This window comes from Triplophysa dalaica, chromosome 21 (genome assembly GCF_015846415.1).
Source record: "Triplophysa dalaica isolate WHDGS20190420 chromosome 21, ASM1584641v1, whole genome shotgun sequence".
Lineage (NCBI taxonomy): Eukaryota > Metazoa > Chordata > Actinopteri > Cypriniformes > Nemacheilidae > Triplophysa > Triplophysa dalaica.
This window is the reverse complement of record NC_079562.1, coordinates 12,406,534-12,427,542: the sequence shown is the minus strand read 5'-3', so window position 1 is coordinate 12,427,542 and position 21,009 is coordinate 12,406,534. Positions and strand designations below refer to the sequence as shown.

The 21,009-nt window shown below is 38.5% G+C and overlaps 2 protein-coding genes across 2 annotated transcripts; one reads left to right on the top strand and one right to left on the bottom strand.

Annotated features, from left to right (window-relative positions):
• Window positions 1-131: 131 nt before the first annotated feature.
• Window positions 132-11,453, top strand: col9a1a (collagen, type IX, alpha 1a). Its single transcript, XM_056734221.1, has 31 exons — window positions 132-338; window positions 789-863; window positions 1,009-1,047; window positions 1,145-1,207; window positions 2,667-2,720; window positions 2,908-2,943; window positions 3,326-3,349; window positions 3,690-3,743; window positions 3,849-3,902; window positions 3,984-4,016; window positions 4,239-4,295; window positions 4,405-4,458; window positions 4,675-4,728; window positions 5,000-5,053; window positions 5,132-5,185; window positions 5,584-5,637; window positions 5,747-5,800; window positions 5,892-5,945; window positions 6,030-6,083; window positions 6,176-6,220; window positions 6,335-6,388; window positions 6,495-6,548; window positions 6,636-6,689; window positions 8,220-8,291; window positions 8,568-8,603; window positions 8,710-8,754; window positions 9,203-9,235; window positions 9,589-9,735; window positions 9,934-10,177; window positions 10,290-10,367; window positions 10,563-11,453. The coding sequence occupies exons 1-31, from the start codon at window positions 264-266 to the stop codon at window positions 10,760-10,762; spliced, it is 2,058 nt and encodes a 685-aa protein (XP_056590199.1). The 5' UTR covers window positions 132-263; the 3' UTR covers window positions 10,763-11,453.
• A 16-nt stretch (window positions 11,454-11,469) lies between these two features.
• Window positions 11,470-13,576, bottom strand: ptp4a1 (protein tyrosine phosphatase 4A1). The gene is made up of 5 exons (XM_056734225.1): window positions 13,146-13,576; window positions 12,913-13,005; window positions 12,689-12,819; window positions 12,511-12,585; window positions 11,470-12,408 (listed from the first exon to the last, which is right to left on the bottom strand). Exons 1-5 carry the CDS (start codon window positions 13,248-13,250, stop codon window positions 12,291-12,293), a joined length of 522 nt encoding a protein of 173 aa, XP_056590203.1. The 5' UTR covers window positions 13,251-13,576; the 3' UTR covers window positions 11,470-12,290.
• Window positions 13,577-21,009: the final 7,433 nt, after the last annotated feature.

Below are 21,009 nucleotides of genomic sequence, written 5' to 3'. Positions count from 1 at the left end.
TATTCAGTTTGATAACCAATGCCTTGTTTAAAAGCGGTACCCACAATAACCTGAGCCACGCCCACTTTACTCCAAACTTTATCCTCCCATCAAATCACCTTCCAGTTTCCAGCGCGTCTCATGAATAAACATTTTTAATACTACCTCGAGCGACTGGTACATGGTGTGGAGGTCTTGTTGGGGGATTTTGTCAGAAAACCCGTGAACCCCAACAAATCTCCTAAAAAGGTCCGTTTTGCATCATCCAAGTCATCGGGGTGAGCATGACGCACGCCGGGACTGTACGCGCATCCCTGGTGGGGATTTTACTCCAGTGTGTCCTCATCGCCTCTGCACAGGTAGGACAAGATTATTTTATTGGCAGATGATTGTGTTTTGAGTAATGCATTAAGTAACTGTGGTTCTTAAAACTTATATGTTGTAATAAATACAAATCACAGGGTCTGTACAGAGAAATATATGTTTTGGGAAATTATTTTAGAACGCCACTAGATATTTTTTATTATTATTGAACAATATCTGCCTAAAATGTTATTTGAGTCCAAGAACACTTCTATACATGTGAAATGTATTAACAGTAAATTGGTCCAGGTGTGTACAGCTGTTTTCATTTTCAAAGGACCAGAAAATATCTGTGATGCCTCTAACCAGGGCATCAGACTTACTTCTTTCAGAGCATCAGACAATAACCTCTTTGTTCTCAAAACTATGCAAACTAAACCATGTGGATTCCAGAATTAATTCAGAGACGACTTAAGTTCTTGTGTGTGTGTGTGCTTGTTTTTTAGAGAGGGCCAGTTGGACCGAGAGGGCCACCTGGACCTCCAGGGGTTTCTGGGTTTCCTGGCGTTGACGGCATTGATGTGAGTCTTGTTATTTTCGTTTTTTTAATCCCCTCACAGTTTATCGACTTCACAGTAGCATCAAAATAAACATGAATGCTTATTTTTTACTCGAGGTACTTTAATGTCACCTTAAAATGTATGCATTATTTTATGTGACTTTCAGGGCGAGAGGGGTCCTGGTCCTGGCCCAAACGGTCCCCCTGTAAGTGCTTGTCTTTTTCAGAACGAATGATATGCATGCCAGTATATATCTGTAATTATATTTTACAATCGATGAATCAGATTATTTTGTTCACCAGGGCCCTGATGGGGACAACGGCAAGGACGGATTAAATGGCCTTCCAGGAAAACCAGGAGCAGACGTGAGTCTTGATCTTAACTTGTTTAAGGGTCTGGTAAAAAAGATTAAATTAGCCTAAGTAACTCTTCCAGCATCAGAGACTGTGAATGTAGTTCGTACGGTAGAGGTCTGAGTGAAAAAAAGGGTGAAAATTAACTCATGGATAAAAAAAGCCTAAAAGAGGCAAGAGAGAGTCCCTTACAGGCTTCCTGATGTAGACAGAGGTCCTTTTGTGTAAGTGTGGAGCTAAAGGAGCTGATCTGTGTACTGCTGCTGATGGGACTGCACATTAAACTAAGGTACAGCAGCTTCTTTGTGGCTCTTGTGCTGGTGATGAGTGCAAGGCTGAAAACTGAAGAGAGGTGAGGAAGACCACCTCCCCCTCAGACTGGCACATTTAAATCATTCATACCTACATGCATGTGTACATACACTACATGCATAAAGGATGTGTCCAGATCCAACCACACAGTACTCATGAAAATGTATTAATTCGCACCTAAATTAAAGATAAAATTGTATTTTAATATAGTGATGACATGCCAGTCATATATTGTAGATAGATACATATCGCTGCTGTCCTTCTTAACTCTTGTATCTCCATATTTCGTGATTATATATTTTTTGCAGTAAATTATTATTATTAGTCACCCTTTATGTTTGTCGCTGGGTTTTGCGAATCTCAACCAATGAAAAGGATTAAAAAGTGCTTGTTAACTTTTACAACTTTTACAACACAGTGTGCAATCATTAAAAAAGTAGCCTATAGGGTTTTTTCCATTTTACTGAAAAAATTGGACGTACAAGGTTTCAGAAAGACAACCACGATATTATGCAGATTATTGAAAGAGGTCTTTTAAAATGTTCTTTGGATTGAAAATATACAAACATATAAGATATGTTTTAGGAATAGTTGTCATTTTTGAGAGGGGTGTCATGTGTCCATATGATGAAATGTTGTGTCTGCTGTGGTCTGTAAGAGAGGAGATGTGGGCGGAGTTTGTTACTCTAGTTTGTTAGTGAGGGTCTTGGTAAGGTAATTAGTATTTTGTTGTTAATGTCTATATACATATTTTTGTTTATTTCATGAAAAAACATTTAATGTAATATATGGATCATTAAAGGGTCAGTCCACCTAAAAATGAACATTCTAACATGAATTACTGCCCCCCAAATTGATCCAAATCTGTATACAATTCTTGGTTCGGTTGAACACATAGAAAGTTATTTGGAAGAATGTTAGCAACTGACATTTGAGGGGACATCATTGACTACCATATTGAAATGTTTGTCAAAGGTGTCCCAGAACTATTTACTTTCCTTAGTTATTCAAAATATCTTCTTTTGTATTTAACAGAGCAAACAATACAATCATTTTTCCTACTAACAGAAATTATCACTGACCTCCAAACGTCTGCATTGAATTAAGAGTGAAATATTCATTAGTTATATAAAGCTCAATGATGCCTTTGTTTTCTTAGGGTTTGACCGGTCCACGAGGTGAAGCTGGTCCTCTGGGTCCTCCTGGACAAAAAGTACGTTTTCACACAATAATTTATATTTAGTTACATTTAAAAAAAACTACACTGTTTTTGCTAATGACTTTACTTTATGACTGATGCTTCCCTGAAATAATTCAACTATTGTTTCAGCTCGCTTGATAAGACAATGTATTTGGTATGTTTATTTATTCAGTTTACTGTGATATTTATTGTTTATTAGGGTGAACCTGGTGAACCTGGGACCAGAGGACCTCCTGTAAGTAAACTATTCAGGCATTATCTTTTCTTGTATTAAGATGTATATAGATGCTATGATTTCAATCTGCAGATTAAAATCATGTGATAGTGTTTTCTCTCATGTGGAAATCCACGAGATTGTTATTTTGTTATTTCTAAACTTCCCAGTTTAGAATGGCTGTACTTTTTGTCTACTGTTGCAAGCAGTAGGTTATTAGGTCAAGTTCAGGTCATTTACATCCTAGTTTAACCACTCGTGTACATTCCAGTATCATTGCATACATACATAGTAATATGGTTTTATTACAAGGACAAATATTTTGCAGATCATATGCCTTGTTCACTATTTTAGATTTTTTTGTAATTTTTTTGTTGATTTTGATGTTTTACTGTGTTCACAGGGTGCTGGAGAGGACGGTGAGGCTGTAAGTGTCTCAATGTTTTCATTTCTTGTCATAAGTTTAAAGGTCCAGTGTATGAAATTTAGCGACAACTAGTGGTGAGGTTGCGAATTGCAACCAAGAGCTCACTCCACCCCTCCCCTTTGAAGCACTACGGTGGCTGACACAGGACTAAGATGCCGATATGTTTTCGCTTCTTTCCCGAAGTGATAACGTATTTACAAAACACGTTCTGTAGAGCAGTTTGTCTCCGTTTAGGGCCACTGTAGAAACAACATTGTGAATTTAATGCTAGGGTATTAAAAAGCTCATTCTAATTTCTAGGTATTTGTTCAAATTAAATTCTGTTAATGTCCGGATATAGGGTGCTGATGGAGAGGATGGATTACCTGGAGAACTTGGAAAAGTTGGTCCACCTGTATGTATAGATATTTTATGATTCACTATATAAAATCTTAGAGAAAAAAATATATATTTTGTACCACTGCTATCACTTAAAGATTTCTTTGGTTCTGCTGTGAAGGGAAGTCGTGGACCAAGAGGTGATATTGGCACACAGGGACTGCCTGGGCCCAGAGTAAGTTGTGTGGTCATATCTTTATGTTCTTTATTGTTTGTTTCTTTTGTTAAGTAGCTCTTGAACTTGTTTTCTTTGCAGGGTCCTCCTGGAGTCTGGGATGGTAAAGAGCTGGTAAGAATTTGAGCTATATTTCTGTTTGCCTTTCCACCATTTTTTGTTGTTAGATAAATAATTGATGAAAAGAATAACAAAACCATATTTGGTTGTTTGATATTATATTTGTGTTATATCAACATTCATCATGATTGCTTTCTTCCTAATGTTTGTTTTTTATTGGCTTAAGGTTTATGCATCAACATTTTCACTGATCAATGTTTTTGTTATGTTTCTCAGTGTCCAAATGCCTGTACTTCTGGTTTGACTGGTTACACTGGTCTTCCAGGCATGAAGGTGCCTTTTAAATTATGTATCGATTAAATTCAGTCTATTCAAGCTCTATCAACTACTGGATGCTTACACATGTCCTCCATCTCCATTTATTTTGGTGTTTTGTCTTTAGGGCCACAAAGGTGTCAAAGGTGAATCAGGTGAACCAGGTCGGCAAGGTCATAAGGTGAAAGTCAAACTTGGTGTGATTCTTTCGTTTATTTCTCGGACATTGTTTTTGTATAAAGTGAGCAAGTGACCTTGTGATTTACCAAACGGTGCCTTAAAAAACATGTGCGTGACTAATTTGATACACCACGTCATTAATTATTTATCAACGTTATTGTGTTTAAGGGGGAATGAGTCACGACTAAATGGACATGTGTAATATTTTATGTTACAGGGAGAAGAAGGAGATCAAGGACTGCCTGGAGAGCAAGGCTCACAAGGACTACCTGTAAAAAACAGATAATTAAGATACATACACTATAAGATACATACACTACATATCGTCACTGTGGGACTGAAAGCTCCAAAACTGCCACTTAACAGGAGATAAAATATACACCACATATTTTTGCAAATCCAACAAAAAATATGAAGGGTTGAAACGGCAATAATTTAGGTAAAAATGAAAGTCATGAAAAATGGGGATAAAAGGTTTAGGTGATTTGTTTCAGGCGTGAGTTTGTGCTATCAGTTAACATGTGCTTGTTGTGTAATCAAAGGGTTCGACGGGTCTGATAGGAATCACAGGAATGATGGGACCTAAAGGTGATAGGGTAAGGCTCAAAAGGTATATATATAAAAAAACAGAATTATATGTTATCAACAAACTAAATTATTTTTATTTTTGTTAGGGTCTTCGTGGAAATGGTGGCAATTTGGGACCTCAGGGTGTCCAGGGTGCCCCTGTAAGTGCCAAAATGTATTATTTTATTATTTCACCTAATTTCAGATGCAAATAATTGTAAAAGAATAAAAACGACAAGTCTTTAAAAGGATACTTCACCCAAAAAGGAAAATTCTTACATTTCTTTGTTCTGTTGACACACGATTTCCCAGAAATCTCAGTTTCTGACATTGATCCAAATATCTTTCTCTGTACAACCAAACAAAGAAATGTGTATAGGTTTGGAACACCTAGAGAGTGAACAATTCATGATAGAATTTTTATTTTTGGGTGAGCTCTCCCTTTAAGGGGAAACACACAAAACAGAGCGTTTAGAGAATGAAAAACAGGATGGGAAAGTTAATAAAATAATAATAAAAAATATTTAATCATTTTTAATAAACACATGATGTTTTAAAGGGTGATCGTGGACAAAGAGGAAAAGTAGGTGAGAATGGACCAAAGGGAGCTCAGGTGAATTAAATGAGATTCATTCACATCAAAATAACTAAGCTTAGCACATCTAATCCATTTTTCATTTGCTTTAGATATTAAATTACATTTTGGTGGATGCTTTATTTAGGGACCACTGGGAACCCTGGGCCTTATTGGTGTACCAGGACCAAAAGGTGAAACTGTAAGTTACCATTGCTACATTTGTACTGATCACATTTCACTATTACCTTAATAGGCATACAGTATTCAATTAAATTGCTCTTTTGTTACAGGGTTTGCCTGGCGTGGATGGTCGTGATGGTATTCCTGGACTGCCAGCAGTAAAGGTAAAGACTTTAATCGATCCATGCAGAGAAAAATAATTATTCAGTGAAGCGATTTTTATCTTTATGTATCTATTGCTATTCTAGGGTCTTCCCGGGAAAGTTGGCTCTCCCGGAGAGGCTGGACTTCAGGGATTCCCGGTGCGTATCACCTTTGACCTCTATTGTGAATCCATCATGGCATGCATATTGTTTCTTTCTACACTTCAGATTGATATGTTAATCTCTTCCAGGGTTTACCCGGTATGCCAGGAGCTAAAGGCCATATGGGTGAAAATGTATGTAGTACTTTAATGCTTTAGTTTGGATAGATTTTCTCATAATTGATTATTACTACAAATCTTAATTTATGTGCACATTAACAGGAAAGATAATCTGTTTGATCTCTGCAGGGAAACATAGGTGATCCAGGTGTGACAGGTCTGATTGGAAACAATGGAAAAACTGTGAGTTCCAGTGTTTACAACAACCTATATGAATGACTAAGCATGATGACATGATGGAACATGGAACAGGCTGAATAATAGTTTGATTTTCCTATGTTTATTTCAGGGTGAACGCGGTGAGCAGGGAGAGGTTGGACCTGTCGGAGCAAGAGGTGGGCCTGTGAGTATACTTCCCTTCACATCACATAGCGTCAGATACAAAATAATCACTTCAATAATATTTTCTGTCTCTCTCTTTGTTCTCCAGGGTGAGCGAGGAAAAAAAGGTCCTGATGGGCCTGCAGGCTTGCCAGGTGTGAGGGTAAGTTGCAAGAAACCTTTGAGGCTCCTATCCTGTTATATTATACTTTACAGATGATGTAAAACACAAAGATTAAAGACAAGAATTTACAGGACAACGCGGATTTCAAAATAAGTTCTGAGTACGGTGGATGCTCCAAATTCTCAAAGCCCTGTCCAAAATTACACACTTCATATGTCCACAATGTTGTGACATGTCCCATTGGACATTCAAAATTTTTGTCTCAGTGGAGTATTACCCATCTGTAACATCCTCAATACCCAGTAGTCCTTACAGATCGGGTAACACACACAGTTTCTGGCAATAACATATTTATCTTAAGTACCTATACAGTAGTATTGCATACGTCGTATCTTCAAAGAGTATTTAGTTTGATCACATTTATAAAAGAGAGATACAGCTGTAAGATTATTTCCGGAAAAAGACGAGCTGCTGGAGGCAGGCAGGGGGGACGGAACTACAGCACGAGCACACAATACATCATTGCATTAATCCCTTCATGTTTTTTATATTATGCACATACACGCCTTTTGGCAACAAAACACAGACGCATAACTAAGTTTGATTTACCCCGGTCAGTTCATGTCTGGCATCTTGTAGCGCTGGTACCGCGCCATTAATCATCAAATAATCTCCAAATCCAGCATTATATCCACTGTTTATATAACATCCATCACTGAAATGCTGTGAACAAACAAGAGGAATAACGAGCTGCAGCTGTAGGCCCACAGCGCAGCCAATCTTGACGCATCGCAGCCAATTTTGATAAGCGGGTCTTCCTATCGCTCTTGTTGGTTGGCGCTTGGGCAGGCTCTTTCTTTAGCCTTGCCGTTGGAGTGCTCTTCCGGGAGAATTGCCCAATAAAAGGAACAGGATCCCTACGAAACAGGGATCCAGACTTATAAAATACTTTCCGAAACAAGTTGGACTGCTGGGGGATTGTATCAAGCACAGAAATACAATATCATACGTCCAGTTCGTTTTTTAACAAGTTGACGATGATAAGCAAGAGAAGCCAGAACGTTTAACAGTGTAAAGAAGTCAGAATGCATGAAATAGCATGTTACCCCATCTTTAAACCAGTAGAAACCAGTGGTTGCTGCTGGGCCCAGTTCTCCGATTCTGTTCTTTACACTCACTCCTGTGCTTAATCTGTAACATAATCTCTTTAGAAAAGCGCTGCTTCGCCTTAGTACAGAAATTGACTGGTAGAGGAATGAATAGCCTGTTGTTATGTAGGTCTAGTGGAAGAGGGTATTTTCTTTGGTAAGAAGATATTCAGAGCGGGAGTGGGGCCTGAATGACTTCTCTGTTTTACAGAAATTCCTTAAAGCAGCCAGTGGAGGCCATCAGACTTGATTATGATCCATACCCATGCACACACCTTCAGATGTCCCCCTCTTATACCTTCCTCTCATAGCAAACTGTGTTTTTATAAAGCAGATGTGGTTTGTTAGGCAGACACAAGCACAGGCCAGGCAGTGATGAAGTATTTCTGTTTATTTATGTGTACGTGTTTTTATTCTACAGGGAGGTAAAGGAGATCCAGGCCTTCCTGGTCTTCCTGGGCCTGCTGGTCTACTCGGGCAAAAAGGAGATAGGGTACACTTAAAAAAACATTTTTCAGTAATCAATAATGTTTTTTGTTTCATTTATAATATGAAAGACCATACAAATATGTTCAAAACAGCATACTTACATGCTACTTTCTGGAGTATGCCGTATACTTCGAATTTTTCAAGATCTTAACTCCTATTTCTAGTGTGAAAAATGAAACAAAATGTATTTGAACCAAAGATTGTTTTATTTGACATCAATTTGTGTAACTGTATTTATTTATTTTGTTTAACTGTATATATTCACATATTTTATTTTTAGGGTAATGTTGGTCTCACTGGTCCAAAAGGCGAGCAAGTAGGTCAACATTATTTGTAGTTGCATTATATATACTTAATATGGCAACTAGATTTAAATTTGTCTCATTCAAATTATACAAATGATCTATTTTGTGTTTATTTAGGGGCCAACTGGTGAAGAGGGTACACCAGGAGAGAGGGGAGATTTGGTAAGTAAATATAGCAAAATATATATTTCCAGGGATGTACTGTATATTTAGGATGATAGGGATGATATATATATGTCAAACCTGTGTTATTTTCTTTCTTCTGCAAGACACAAAAAAATATTTAGTAAAATGTTGGTATCCAAAAACCCATTTTGGTCCCATTTGACTTTCTTACTATGGTATGGACACAAATCCAATGGGTTAACTGTTACCAACATTTTTCTGAATATCTTCTTTTGTGTTCTGTAGAAGAAAGAAAGTCATTGAGTTTTGAAATTACAAGAGGGCGTGTAAATAATTAGAAAATTTTCATTTTGAAGGTGAACTATGCCTTTAAGTAAACAAATTAACCATATTGCTTGAATTGTTATCAGTCTTTAAAATTAGAGTATAGCCTGTTGTTTATGTATTTTGGTAATAAATAGATCATGTTCACTTATTTTTTCAGGGTGATGAAGGAGAGCCAGGAGAGAAAGGATTGGTAAATCTGGATTAAGTGATGTTATTTTCTTATTTTCTTGAACTACTTTTCTGAGCTTGTTCTATGTCATCTCATTTATTTCATGAATACAGTCAGCGACCACTAAAAGTGTACTATACTCAGCTCTATTTTAATATAAGGATAATTTTATCCCTCAAAGCTCATCTTTAATCATCAAAATAACATGAATATGTTTTAATATTTATCTTGAAACACTGCATAAACACATAAACAGCATTACAATTAGATTTAATATCAGTGTAATGGATTTTCAAAGATTTCCAATGGATACCACGTGATTTCATGTGACCCTTTTCATAACTTAATTTGTGCACATCTTTTGTATTGTTTAGATTGGAAAGCCAGGTGAAACAGGAAATAAAGGACCAGAGGGTGCACGTGGCCAGCCTGGATCCATGGGCCTACCTGGAGGGCCTGGACCAAGAGGCATGCAGGGAGATCGAGGTGTACATGGATTGCCTGGGGCGCAGGGACGATCAGTACGCTTTTTTTAATCATCTCAATCACAACATGGCGCTTAATGCAATAGCACTTTTATCACATAGAGTATACTATACCTGTTATTGTATATCACAAAACTCTATAAATTGTTTTTACTCGAGGTTGAATAAATGATGAAGAAATTCTCATTTATGGAGAACTATCCCTATAATAGTGTCAAATTGACTTTCTCGCAGGGACGAGGACCTACAGATGAGCAAATAAAGCATGTCTGCATGAGGGTTATGCAAACTCAGTTTGCTCAGATGGCGGCCAGTTTGACAAGGCCTGAGTCAGGCATCACTGGTTTACCAGGTCCTCCCGGTCCCCCTGGACCTCCAGGGCCTACTGGAGACAATGGTTTTCCTGGGCATCCCGGGGGCAGAGGTCTGCCAGGTCTCAAAGGGCCACTAGGTCCTCTGGGGAGAAAAGGGCCAAAAGGTACGAAGAGAGAGCACCCCCACACATGCAAGCTGTTTATTTTGCAGTAAAATGTCAGCTTTGGCATTTCAGACACTTATCCGTACAAACGTTTTCATTTTCTGTGATGTAGGTGATCAAGGTGACAGGGGAGATAGGGGACCCACAGTTCACGGTGCCAAGGGTATACCCGGATCACCAGGACTTCCAGGTAAATAAATGAAACCTGGGTATTTATATTTGAGATTCTAGAAGCTAGGTTTCATAACAGTGCTTAAAAATGTGTTAGCCTCATTAAAAATCTAAAATGTGTTAAGCCCTGAAGTTCACTGATGTTGAACTCAATGACCTCACTTCAAATTTATAAATATTATGTCCATCTGGTCTGTTTTCCACCTTGTCTTAGGTGAACCTGGTCAGCAAGCCTACGGCAGTAATGGGCGTGATGGCCTAAGAGGGCCGGTAGGTCCTAATGGGATGCCAGGCGTACCCGGACCATCTGGTCCTCCTGGTGTCAACGGATACTGCGAGTCATCTCAGTGTGTCCTTCAAGCTGTCTCACAACCCTTTAAGGAATCCAGCATGAAGGGACCAGACAGTTTATGAGTGGACAACCATCATAGAGCTGAACATCAGAGCCCAGCACTGCTGGACAAGGAAACTTGAGAGAATCAAGGAGTGACTCCCTCTACGAGGAGATTTCTGTGTTGATGGTATATCAAACACTAGATCGAATGGAGGAATCGATTCCAAGTCATTCATCCGTTTAACAAAAAAGCTTTTGGGAAAGTTTTGTATAGTTCTAATATTCCTATTATAACTAAAATTAAGCCTCAAGTGTTCAAATATCAGTGCAATCGTAGTTTGCAAAGAATACATGCTCATGTCTGGTTTTATTGAATAGACATCTTCCTGAATGGCGTGTATGATTTACCCATGTGAAGTTAATGAATATACATACAGTACTGTCACGACTTGGTTGCTTTACAAATTAAAGACTGTAATAATGGTGAAGCTACCTTAACAGAACTTTGTAAATTTGTCAATATTGAAATCATTTAAAATTCGTTTTCAAGTTCTTTAACTCTCAAACACTTTTTAAAAACTCTTGCGGTGCATTGAATTGATGGGTGAGAAACATGTTTAGAAAAAAAAAACATGTAGATGTTTTCTATATGTAGTATTTATTATATAAGGCTTGGATGTAACACCTGGAGTTGTAAAAAAGCAAGAAAATAAAAGATTTTGATATAAGCTTCATGACTTCCACTTAAAAGATAAAATCAAAATTCAATGAGACACGTGTGTTCCTTCAGTGTATCCTTTATTCTTTATTGTACTTGGCAAACTTGTTGCAACCTATCGATCTCCCTATACTAAAACACATATCCATTGATATAAATAGATGATTTGACAGTACACATATTCAAATACCGTACATAAATCAAGTACTGAAATATTAAGTTACGTACATCAAATAAAAAGGCATAAAAACACAGCAGACACAAAGGTTCCAGTTTTAAGCCAAAACACAAACATCACACTATTCACATGGCAGTAAATAGGTAAACAAAGTTTGGATAAAAAACAAAAACTAGTACCCCCAACCTTCAAAATATTTATATAATGAGATTTTATTCTATTATCATCTCTCTTCCTGATTTTTTTTTCTGCAAAAGGCATCACGAAACCTCTCCAAATGCCGTTGACTACTCCTCCACTAGGTGGTGTCTTTCAGCTGTAATGAGGCATTCTAGATATTTTTTATGCCGGCATTTATTACAGATAAAAAAAATCATTGTTAACAAAAATGCATTCACCTTAAATTTCTTTAAACCATTTACATTATAAAGCGTAACGTGTTTGGCAGATGTTTTACTGAACTTGCTTACCATTAGAAAGTCCAATGCAAACATTTAGCTCATGTGTTCTATGGCCCTTTAAAAACAAGCAAAAACGCACACTAACCTTGCCGACAGAGATTCTCTACAGAAACAACAAAAGGAGGAGGGACTTGTGATAAAATAAGCTTAACTTCTGTAACAGTATTTTCAGTTACCAATTTAGAGAACAAACTATTCATGTTAGATACAGATTCGGATTTCATGTTTTAAAAAGGCTGAGTCGCATGCATCTACTGTATGCAGCAGTTGTTACGATGGCCGTTAGAATCTTTGAAGCGAAGTCGCATTTTGGAACGATATTTTTCCAGATAGAAGAGCTGCTTGCTGTTAAATGCTCCACGGCGCTTTCTGGGAAAAAATGAAAACAACATTTATCTTCAAGAATAAAGACATTATCTCCCTTTATGAAAAAAGCATGCCTGAACAAGAGAATCTTTTGAGTTCACTTACTGTCGTATGAACTGAACTGCATCTTCATATTTCATCCCACATTCAATCAGGGCTAAAGCAGCCAGTACTGGGGCTCTATGGGGAGAGACAATTAAATGCATTCAAAATTATTCAAGTTGCATGTTTGTTCGGTTACATTTAAAATGGAAAATTATTATCTATCAAGTCGTTATATTACCTTCCAAGTCCTGATACACAGTGCACAGCAATGCAGGAGCCTGGCTCCTCCCTAAACTTAATCCTAAGAAGATTAAGCCAGTCGTCAACAATCTGGTTGGAGGGAGGAGCTCCATCATCAAAGGTCCAATCCTGCAGAGCAAGCAGAAGTACAGCAATATTTAGCATGAAAATAAATAATCAAGGTGGATTCAATTTCTTAACTATTACCGTGAATGGACTCACCAGAACTTGAATGCCCTCCTTAACCACCAGGTTTGCATCATAAGTGACTTCACAGACTCTAACAACCGTGGTGACCCCATACTTCTTCAGTTCCTGATGGGTAAGAGTGATGTAACATAAGTGCACTTACTGTAATTATAGTGTTGCAACTGACTGCATTATGAGCTGTGGTTGCTTTTGCAGAAATAATTATATCACTTTGCTGTCTTTAACCTGTTTAAACAAACACTCACCTCAATGAATTTGTTAAGTGTGGCATTAGTGGGGTTGTGAGTAATGAGGAATCTCATGTGTTTGTAAGTGATCTCCACTGGGGCAGGTTTATTCATACGAGCCATTTTTGATTTTTTTCAAAACAAAAATGTGTGAAACTCTCTCCAGTAACAGAAGAATGTGGCAGATTCAATCAGGAGAAAAGGAGTTATGATCCAGAGGCGGGATTAAGAGCTAAAAACAAAAAACTAGGAGAAAAGCAAACACAAAAATCCTAGAAAACAAGGCTGGTCCTCTGGTGCGAGAGAAGACGAAAGGCCGACGAAGGCAGTGCACTTCAAGAGATCTTTTTTACCCCATCCAGACCTGGCGACTGCTGTGGATGCCCACTCTCCAAGCCCGATAAAACTACAAAACAAGTCTCTCTTCTGATGAGGTAGCGAGGCTTGACGTTCACTTCTCTTAAACGCCGTGCTGAGCCTGGCAGTAGTCTCCGCTGTCCTTCAGAAACTCCATAAATGTCTGACCCAAAACACCACAGAACTGCTGCAAGAAAACAAGAAAGACACAAACCATCAGGGCACATGCAGGGCTGAGATTTGGTAATTTCTCTATATTATTTGCTAATTTATTCTATATTAAACATTCATTTATGGCCAGATCTCCATTTTCTTGACAGGAGGTACCATTTCCCCCAAAGAAAAATGTTAAAATGATCCTAAATAGGCCTATAAATCATTATGGCCTAACATGAAGTCCTGCTGAATGTCTTTGCGACAACAAAGACAACCTTTCTCTCATTATAAAATAGAGGTGCACCGAAGGACCAATCAGAGACCGGAATCTGCAATTTTTTCGCATGATCGGCCGGGATCAGTGACTGACACCAGTGCCGATTCCAAGCCGATCTTCTATTGCCCATGTCAAAGCCGTCAGTATACTCAAACCTGAAAGTAAACATGTAAACGTGCGTGCGCACAGCATGTCTTTCACGGCTCGTTTATACTCGCATGTGGGTACACCGTACCACGAGTCTCTGCTGACTGACAAACATCTCTCTTATCCGCTGACTGCACACGAGTACACACGCATCATGTACTGTACACACAAAAAAGGTGCACTATAGTTCATCTCTCGTTGCTTCGTCTACTTGTTAACATTGATGCTAATCTCTGACACATGCTAAACTCATGAAGTCGTTCCCTCGGTGAAAAACAAACGTAAATTCCGTTCAACCTGATTGCTTGTCTGAAGTTAAAACTATGGTAATTTAATTTAAGTAAGATGACATTCAGCACGACTTCAACTTGTTTTTAAAATCCTAAATATTAAAAAGTGAATAGATCAACCTATATATGTGATTATCTGATTCTTTACTAACACAAGAAATGTGATGATACACATAAATCTGAGTATAATTCATTTATAATATGTTTTACTTTTTATTGAAGTCGCAGCTAAAATGAACAGACACGCTTATTTTAATACTAAAGACCTAATATAAAGACAATTTATTTTACATTTCAGAAAATAAAGCAAAAGTTTAGTTGGTTTCATGAACAGGAACAGACATGAATAAAGTTATAGTACTTTTGAAACATTGGCTTGTAAATCTTAAGATTTTAGGAAAAGAGAAAAGGGTCAATAAACTGACATTTGTTTAGTAATATTTATTATTTCCATTTCTTTTCAATCAGAGTTCTTCAATTTAAGAGTTGTTTAGGTGAGAGAAGATCCTGAAACGTTAATTTTATATACTGTCAATTATAGTTTGTGGATAGAAAATCGGCAGGTGTCACTTATAATCAAATCGGAAACTGGAATCGGTCAAATTTTTATGCAATTGGTGCATCTCTAATAGAAACAGAATAACTCAATACAGGAAAAGCAATACGAGCCATGTCATGGCGTGTAAAACTGTTCAGATGGTGATTTCTGGAAAACTGGGCCCTGATGCTGGAAATTAATCACGTTTGTCCCATGAGGATACACACGTGTGTTTCAGGGAGGTCTTTTAGATTATCACGAACTAACATTAAGCCTCTTTAGCAAATCTCTTTAAAAATACGCATCAACACCATTGGATCAGTATCTCAAATCAAAAAGTTATTCAAATCTGTCACAGTCTGTTAACTGGAGAACTTTGAAGTAGGACTTTATGTGAAATAAAGCAAAAAGGCCCCACCATAATACCATTAAAATGATGTCTACTTTTAAATGTGTTTTAAATGTAAGGGTTAACGTTATCTAAACACCAAAAACAAAGATAAGATATGACGAAAACAATACTGACGCAAACACATGCTAACAGTGGATCGACACAAAGACTTCTGATCTGAATTAATAATAGCTATGGGACAAAAACACTTTTTTTCACTAACTCGCTCCTCGTCTTCACACCACACAACTTTGGTGTGTAATACAGATTATGTCATAGTTTAATTCAAACGTCTAAATGTGAAACAAAACAGCAAAATACCGTGCTGCTCGCTTCTCATCGATCGATGTAGCTTTAAAGCTAACACAGTTAACGTTAGCAAACCAATGCTAACCAATTATTTCGAAAATGCGAAAACAACAATAATATTCATAACATATATATCATATATAATGCCTCAGATGGTGGCGAGTAAAGAAAATATATTTAGGGTGTAACGTTAACTTAATTGCGTAAACTGTGACCACCAAGAAAAGATGTTTTGCTCTCATGCTAATTAGCTTACAATAACTCGCGCATCAAACCAATGTAATAAAAAGAAGGAAAACGGAATTAAATTGTTTAGATTTATATGTACAATAGTTTTACTTACTGGAATATGTTTACTCATTGAAGATTGTATCTTAATCATAAAGCCGGTCCAGAGAAAGCTGTGCGCTAAGTGTTGTGTCGTCTGACCATACAGCGCTAGCGTGTATGACGTGAGTCTCCGGTAACCGGTTACAGCTGGAGTGAAGAAACCGCACCCTACAGACACACATACTCACACAATCACACAGGAGTTTCAACTCAGAAGAATTCTACAAATTATTACAAAAATTTAATTTAATAAAAAAAACATATAACCAATACCTGTATTATATGATATTGATATTGTAATGGTTTATAATACATTTTGCATGGTGTTTTATTCATTTATGAAACATACAACAATTCAATTTTAAATGCTCATAATGCCTCTACATTCCTTATAGCAGTGCATACGTTTCACGTTTTCTTATTTGTCAAGTGTATAGATGTCAGTGATAATTTGCAGCTTGATGTGAGGATCAGGCATACTACAGCAGTATACGATGAAATAAAATAGGCTATAAAAATTAGGCTAAATGAAATATAAAGAGTTAGTTAAACACCGAATTAAATAATAAAGAAGAGATTAAGAGGAGTTTAAGATGCCGAAATTAAATGATTGTATTTCAATGTAGAGCATCTTTTATTTTGCCACTCCGTCATTTTTAGTTTGATTGAAAGAATTTTGACTGATCCCACTCTATTACAGGGGTAAAATGTGCTTTTTATTTGCTTATCTTTAACAGCAGGTGCTTTGCAATAACATTTGCTGTGTATTTATTTGCAGTAGTCTTTCAGACAAATAGTTTAATCTTTCTAGAGATCTGATGAATGAAGTGTTGTGCGCTGTTGATGCGCAAAACCTCACAATAGATAAGTGGGAGTTAACAGCCTGGACGTTTCATGGATCAGGTTGGGGAGAAAGGTAGTAGATTGGTTTGTTTGGGTCTCTGTTGGTCAGTTGAGCAGGTCACTTTGATTGGGATAGATGGTTGACTTTCCAGGCATTTACATCAGAAAACCATAATGCAGGAATCAGAGGAATCCAGAGATATGGTTAAACACAATCACACTATTTTTCATTGATTTTAACTTGCTTTTCTGTTGTCATTTGGATGAATTGGAAATCTGTTTAAAGTAATTGTGCAATTATTTATTATCAGGAGAACATTCCAGACCAGGTGGACGGGAGCATTATGAGTGCACAAAAGAAAAATGGCTCAAAAGCCAGTGAAAAACACCTTTCCTTTGACTTGGAGAGAATAGGGAAGTCTGTACCCATAGTACCATCGATCGTACCTGTTCCAGACCCCTCAAACAACCCCATTCTTATTTCCATCGGCCCTCCACATCATCGACCTTCTGTTTCCATCGAGTTCCAGTACCAGGGTCTCTCACGAGAAGATGACCACACCAACAGTGAAGGTCGGAGAAGGGAAGACTTGCACTGCTATCCTTCGACAAGTGATGGTGGCATCCCAAAAAAAACAATAGCAGAACTACAAAGCAAGTTACATGAAAGCTTCCTGCAATTTCCTGCAATAGCTATTTTGGCTAACATTCTCTGAAGGTTCTCTCAAAGTTATCAAAAACATTCTCACAATAGTTCTAAAAACGTTAGCATCACAAACGTTATGAATGCATTGTTAGCAGGACGTTCTTAAAACAATAGCGTTGAAAACGTTACCATTGCGTTGTTAATGTAATGTTCTAAAAACTTCCCACCCAACACAAGACATCTTTTCGACGACTTTTTGCTGGGTGGGTTAAGCATTACAAAAGCTATAATTGCATTGTTAGGGGGACATTCTAGAAACATTAGCAATGAGTGCCATCAATCAGCCGGACATGGTTCTGTGGTCCAGCTCCAGTGGGACAGTCCTTATAGTTGAGTTGACTGTACCTTTGGAAAAGGTCATTAACAAAGCATTTGAAAGAAAGAATCTACGGTAATGCCAACTTGGCAGAGGAGGCTGAAGATCGGAGATCGAAAGTGTTCCCGGTGGAAGCGGGCTGCAGGGGCTGTGTTTCCAATTCCATTATAAGGCTGCTTAAGAAAGTGGGGATCAGAGGACAGACCAAACGAACACTAGTCAATGAACTTGCCACTGTCGTTGAGAGTAGAAGCCACTGGCTGTGGTTCAAACAGAATATGGGCTGCCAAGTGACCACGTAATAAAATAGTGTTGTATTGTTATGCCATATTGGACCATGACAATCCTTAAATCGCTTGCGGTCACCACAGTCTAGCCGAAAAGTAAAAGATCCCTAAAACCCAGCATTGCAAGGGCTCTACTCTACTCTACTCTGCTCTACTCTACTCCACTCCTCTCCTCTCCTCTCCTCTCCTCTCCTCTCCTCTACTCCTCTCCACTCCACTCTACTCTACTCTACTCTACTCCACTCCACTCTCCTTGTGAGTGCCGCTATAACACCTCAATTCAGTTGAATAAACTTGAACTGCAAAAGTTGAAAATCTCATGGAGACTATTTGCTATTTGTTCTCACCTTTTGTAAATATTCACTTGGTAATTTACATGGCTGACCAATCAATTCTGTCATCTGTGTAATCCATCATCACTTATTTTATGGCTTTCAACTGTGTCTCATTACATTGTGAGTTAACACAAGGTATGAAAATATCTAGGAAATGTGAAGCCTTTATTGATAGACATTATATTGTATTCTCCTTTTAATGATTTACAATGCGGTTTTATTGCATTTTTTCATTTGGTTTTCCAGTTTGTCAAAACAATGTTTTTTTCGCAATCCATCCATCCATCCATCTTCTTCCGCTTATCCGGGGCCGGGTCGCGGGGGCAGCAGTCTAAGCAGGGATGCCCAGACTTCCCTTTCCCTAGACACTTCCTCCGGCTCTTCCGGGGGGACACCGAGGCGTTCCCAGGCCAGCCGGGAGACATAGTCCCTCCACCTTCCCGGGAAGGCGTCCAGGGGGCATCCGGAGAAGATGCCCGAGCCACCTCAGCTGGCCCCTCTCGATGTGGAGGAGCAGCGGATCTACTCTGAGCTCCTCCCGAGTGACCGAGCTTCTCACCCTATCTCTAAGGGATCGCCCGGCCACCCTTGCTGAGAAAGCTCATTTCGGCCGCCTGTATCCGGGATCTTGTCCTTTCGGTCATGACCCACATCTCATGACCATAGGTGAGAGTAGGAACGTAGATTGACCGGTAAATCGAGAGCTTCGCCTTGCGGCTCATCTCCTTCTTCGGGGCAGAAGCTGCCCCGATCCGTCTGTAAATCTCCCGTTCCCGTTCCGTTTTTTCGCAATACATACATTAAATAGATTTAATCATGTCATGTCTTTTTCTATTCTAACAGTCCAGAATAGGAATCTTGTGAACTGCACATATACAGTAAAGTCATCTTATCTTCTATTTTTCAGATGAAAACTGCTAAAAATTACAATTGTTTAAAGACTACAGTAACATAATCCCCACTAGCTTTGGGGGATTTCGTCAAACCAGTCGTTATCACCAGTTCTGGAATATCTATATCCCTCTCCCATACTTTCTCATGGTCTATGGAGTCAGTGTTGCCAGGGGCTCAACCTTAGACAAATGAGCCTGTTGAACGGCAGTTGTGTGGGGCCAAAATTATGTGTGGGGCTGCGGCTTGAGCCACGATCTAAAGTCCAATTGCAGACTCTGTTAGTTGGGCAGGGTTATGTGATGTTACTCTCAAATTCTCCCTCATTTTTGTCCATAAAGGGTGGTGATGGGCCAAAAATGGTACCCAGATTTGGACAACTCGGAGATGAGTAAATAACAGAATTAGAAAGCACTCTTGTTGCCATTCTACACCATTAGTCCAGAGACAAGTGGCGTGACAGTCATTGCTGCTGCTATATTGGACACCACCTCCAATAATTCTAACGCTGCCGAGCAGAGTAGTTACAGAGGTTGCTGCCAACACAGGCATTTTTAAAAAAAATTGAGTCTCCGAATATCGAAGTTGTCAAAAGTTGTTTGCATTTTCAGTAAACAAACTAATATTACTCACATGAAACTGTTAAAGGGATTGTTCACCCCATGTTGTTGTGGCTGTTATGATGCTCTTGGATTTTTTTCATTTTGTTTGGTATGAGGTTTTTCTTGTCCGCCTGGTGAGCCAGTAATTTGGCCCAATTGTAAGGCCTTGAGAGCTGACTAGTTTATGATTTGTAACTTGTTTGTTACTATACTGAGGGCGTCCAATCAATCTGGGAAGTTTTTTTACTTGAATCTAAGTGTTGTGTTGTTGCCACTAGTAAAACATTCAAAGAAACAAAATAAGTAATTCAAGCTTTATTAGGTTTGATCAAGAACCTGAAAGACAAAATCTGACATTTCAGCATAAATAGAAAACAAATTTAAGAACTTAACCAGATTTAGATCTATGAGGTGGCCTTCCATGTCCGGGCCGCCCTGGTCTTCCGTGTCCGGGCATGATGCCTGCACTGGTGCCCCCATTATAATCAGAGACAGATTATAACTTCCACTCTGTCAGAAGACAGAAAAGATTAAGACCCATTTGCACAAAACAACTGCAGCAAAGTAATTTTTAGCACAGCACGGGCAAGCACTGACCTGTTGTCGGACAGGACAGCCACGGAAAGGAACAGAAAAAGAAACATCCCGACGAACCCTCTTCACAGAGCACAGCTGGCTGGGATTTCAGACACAGGCACTGGAGACTATTTTAAAGAAACCATACCATAACGGACCTTATAAAATAAGAAAAGGACTCCAAAAGGTTGTATAGGCTTACCTCTATCAAACAGGAAGTGGGGCATTCTTGGGCCAGGAACACGCAGGGTCATAGTATCATTTCAACAGTGCAGAGAAGGACCCAAGCGTTTCAGTTTAGCCTCAGCAAGTTGGAATTGGGCTGAATTTAGTTAAATAAGACAAGTCGACCATTTGCCCATTTGAATAAAGCTGCAATTGAAATATTTATAATTAACATACCTTGTCCAGCAGACCAGTATCCATTAGGCTGTTCTCCTTGTCTTTCAGCAGAATCATTGGATACACCACTGCCAATAATAACCTTGCCAAAATTGTGTGTTCTATTGGCAATGGTGCCATGTGAAAAAC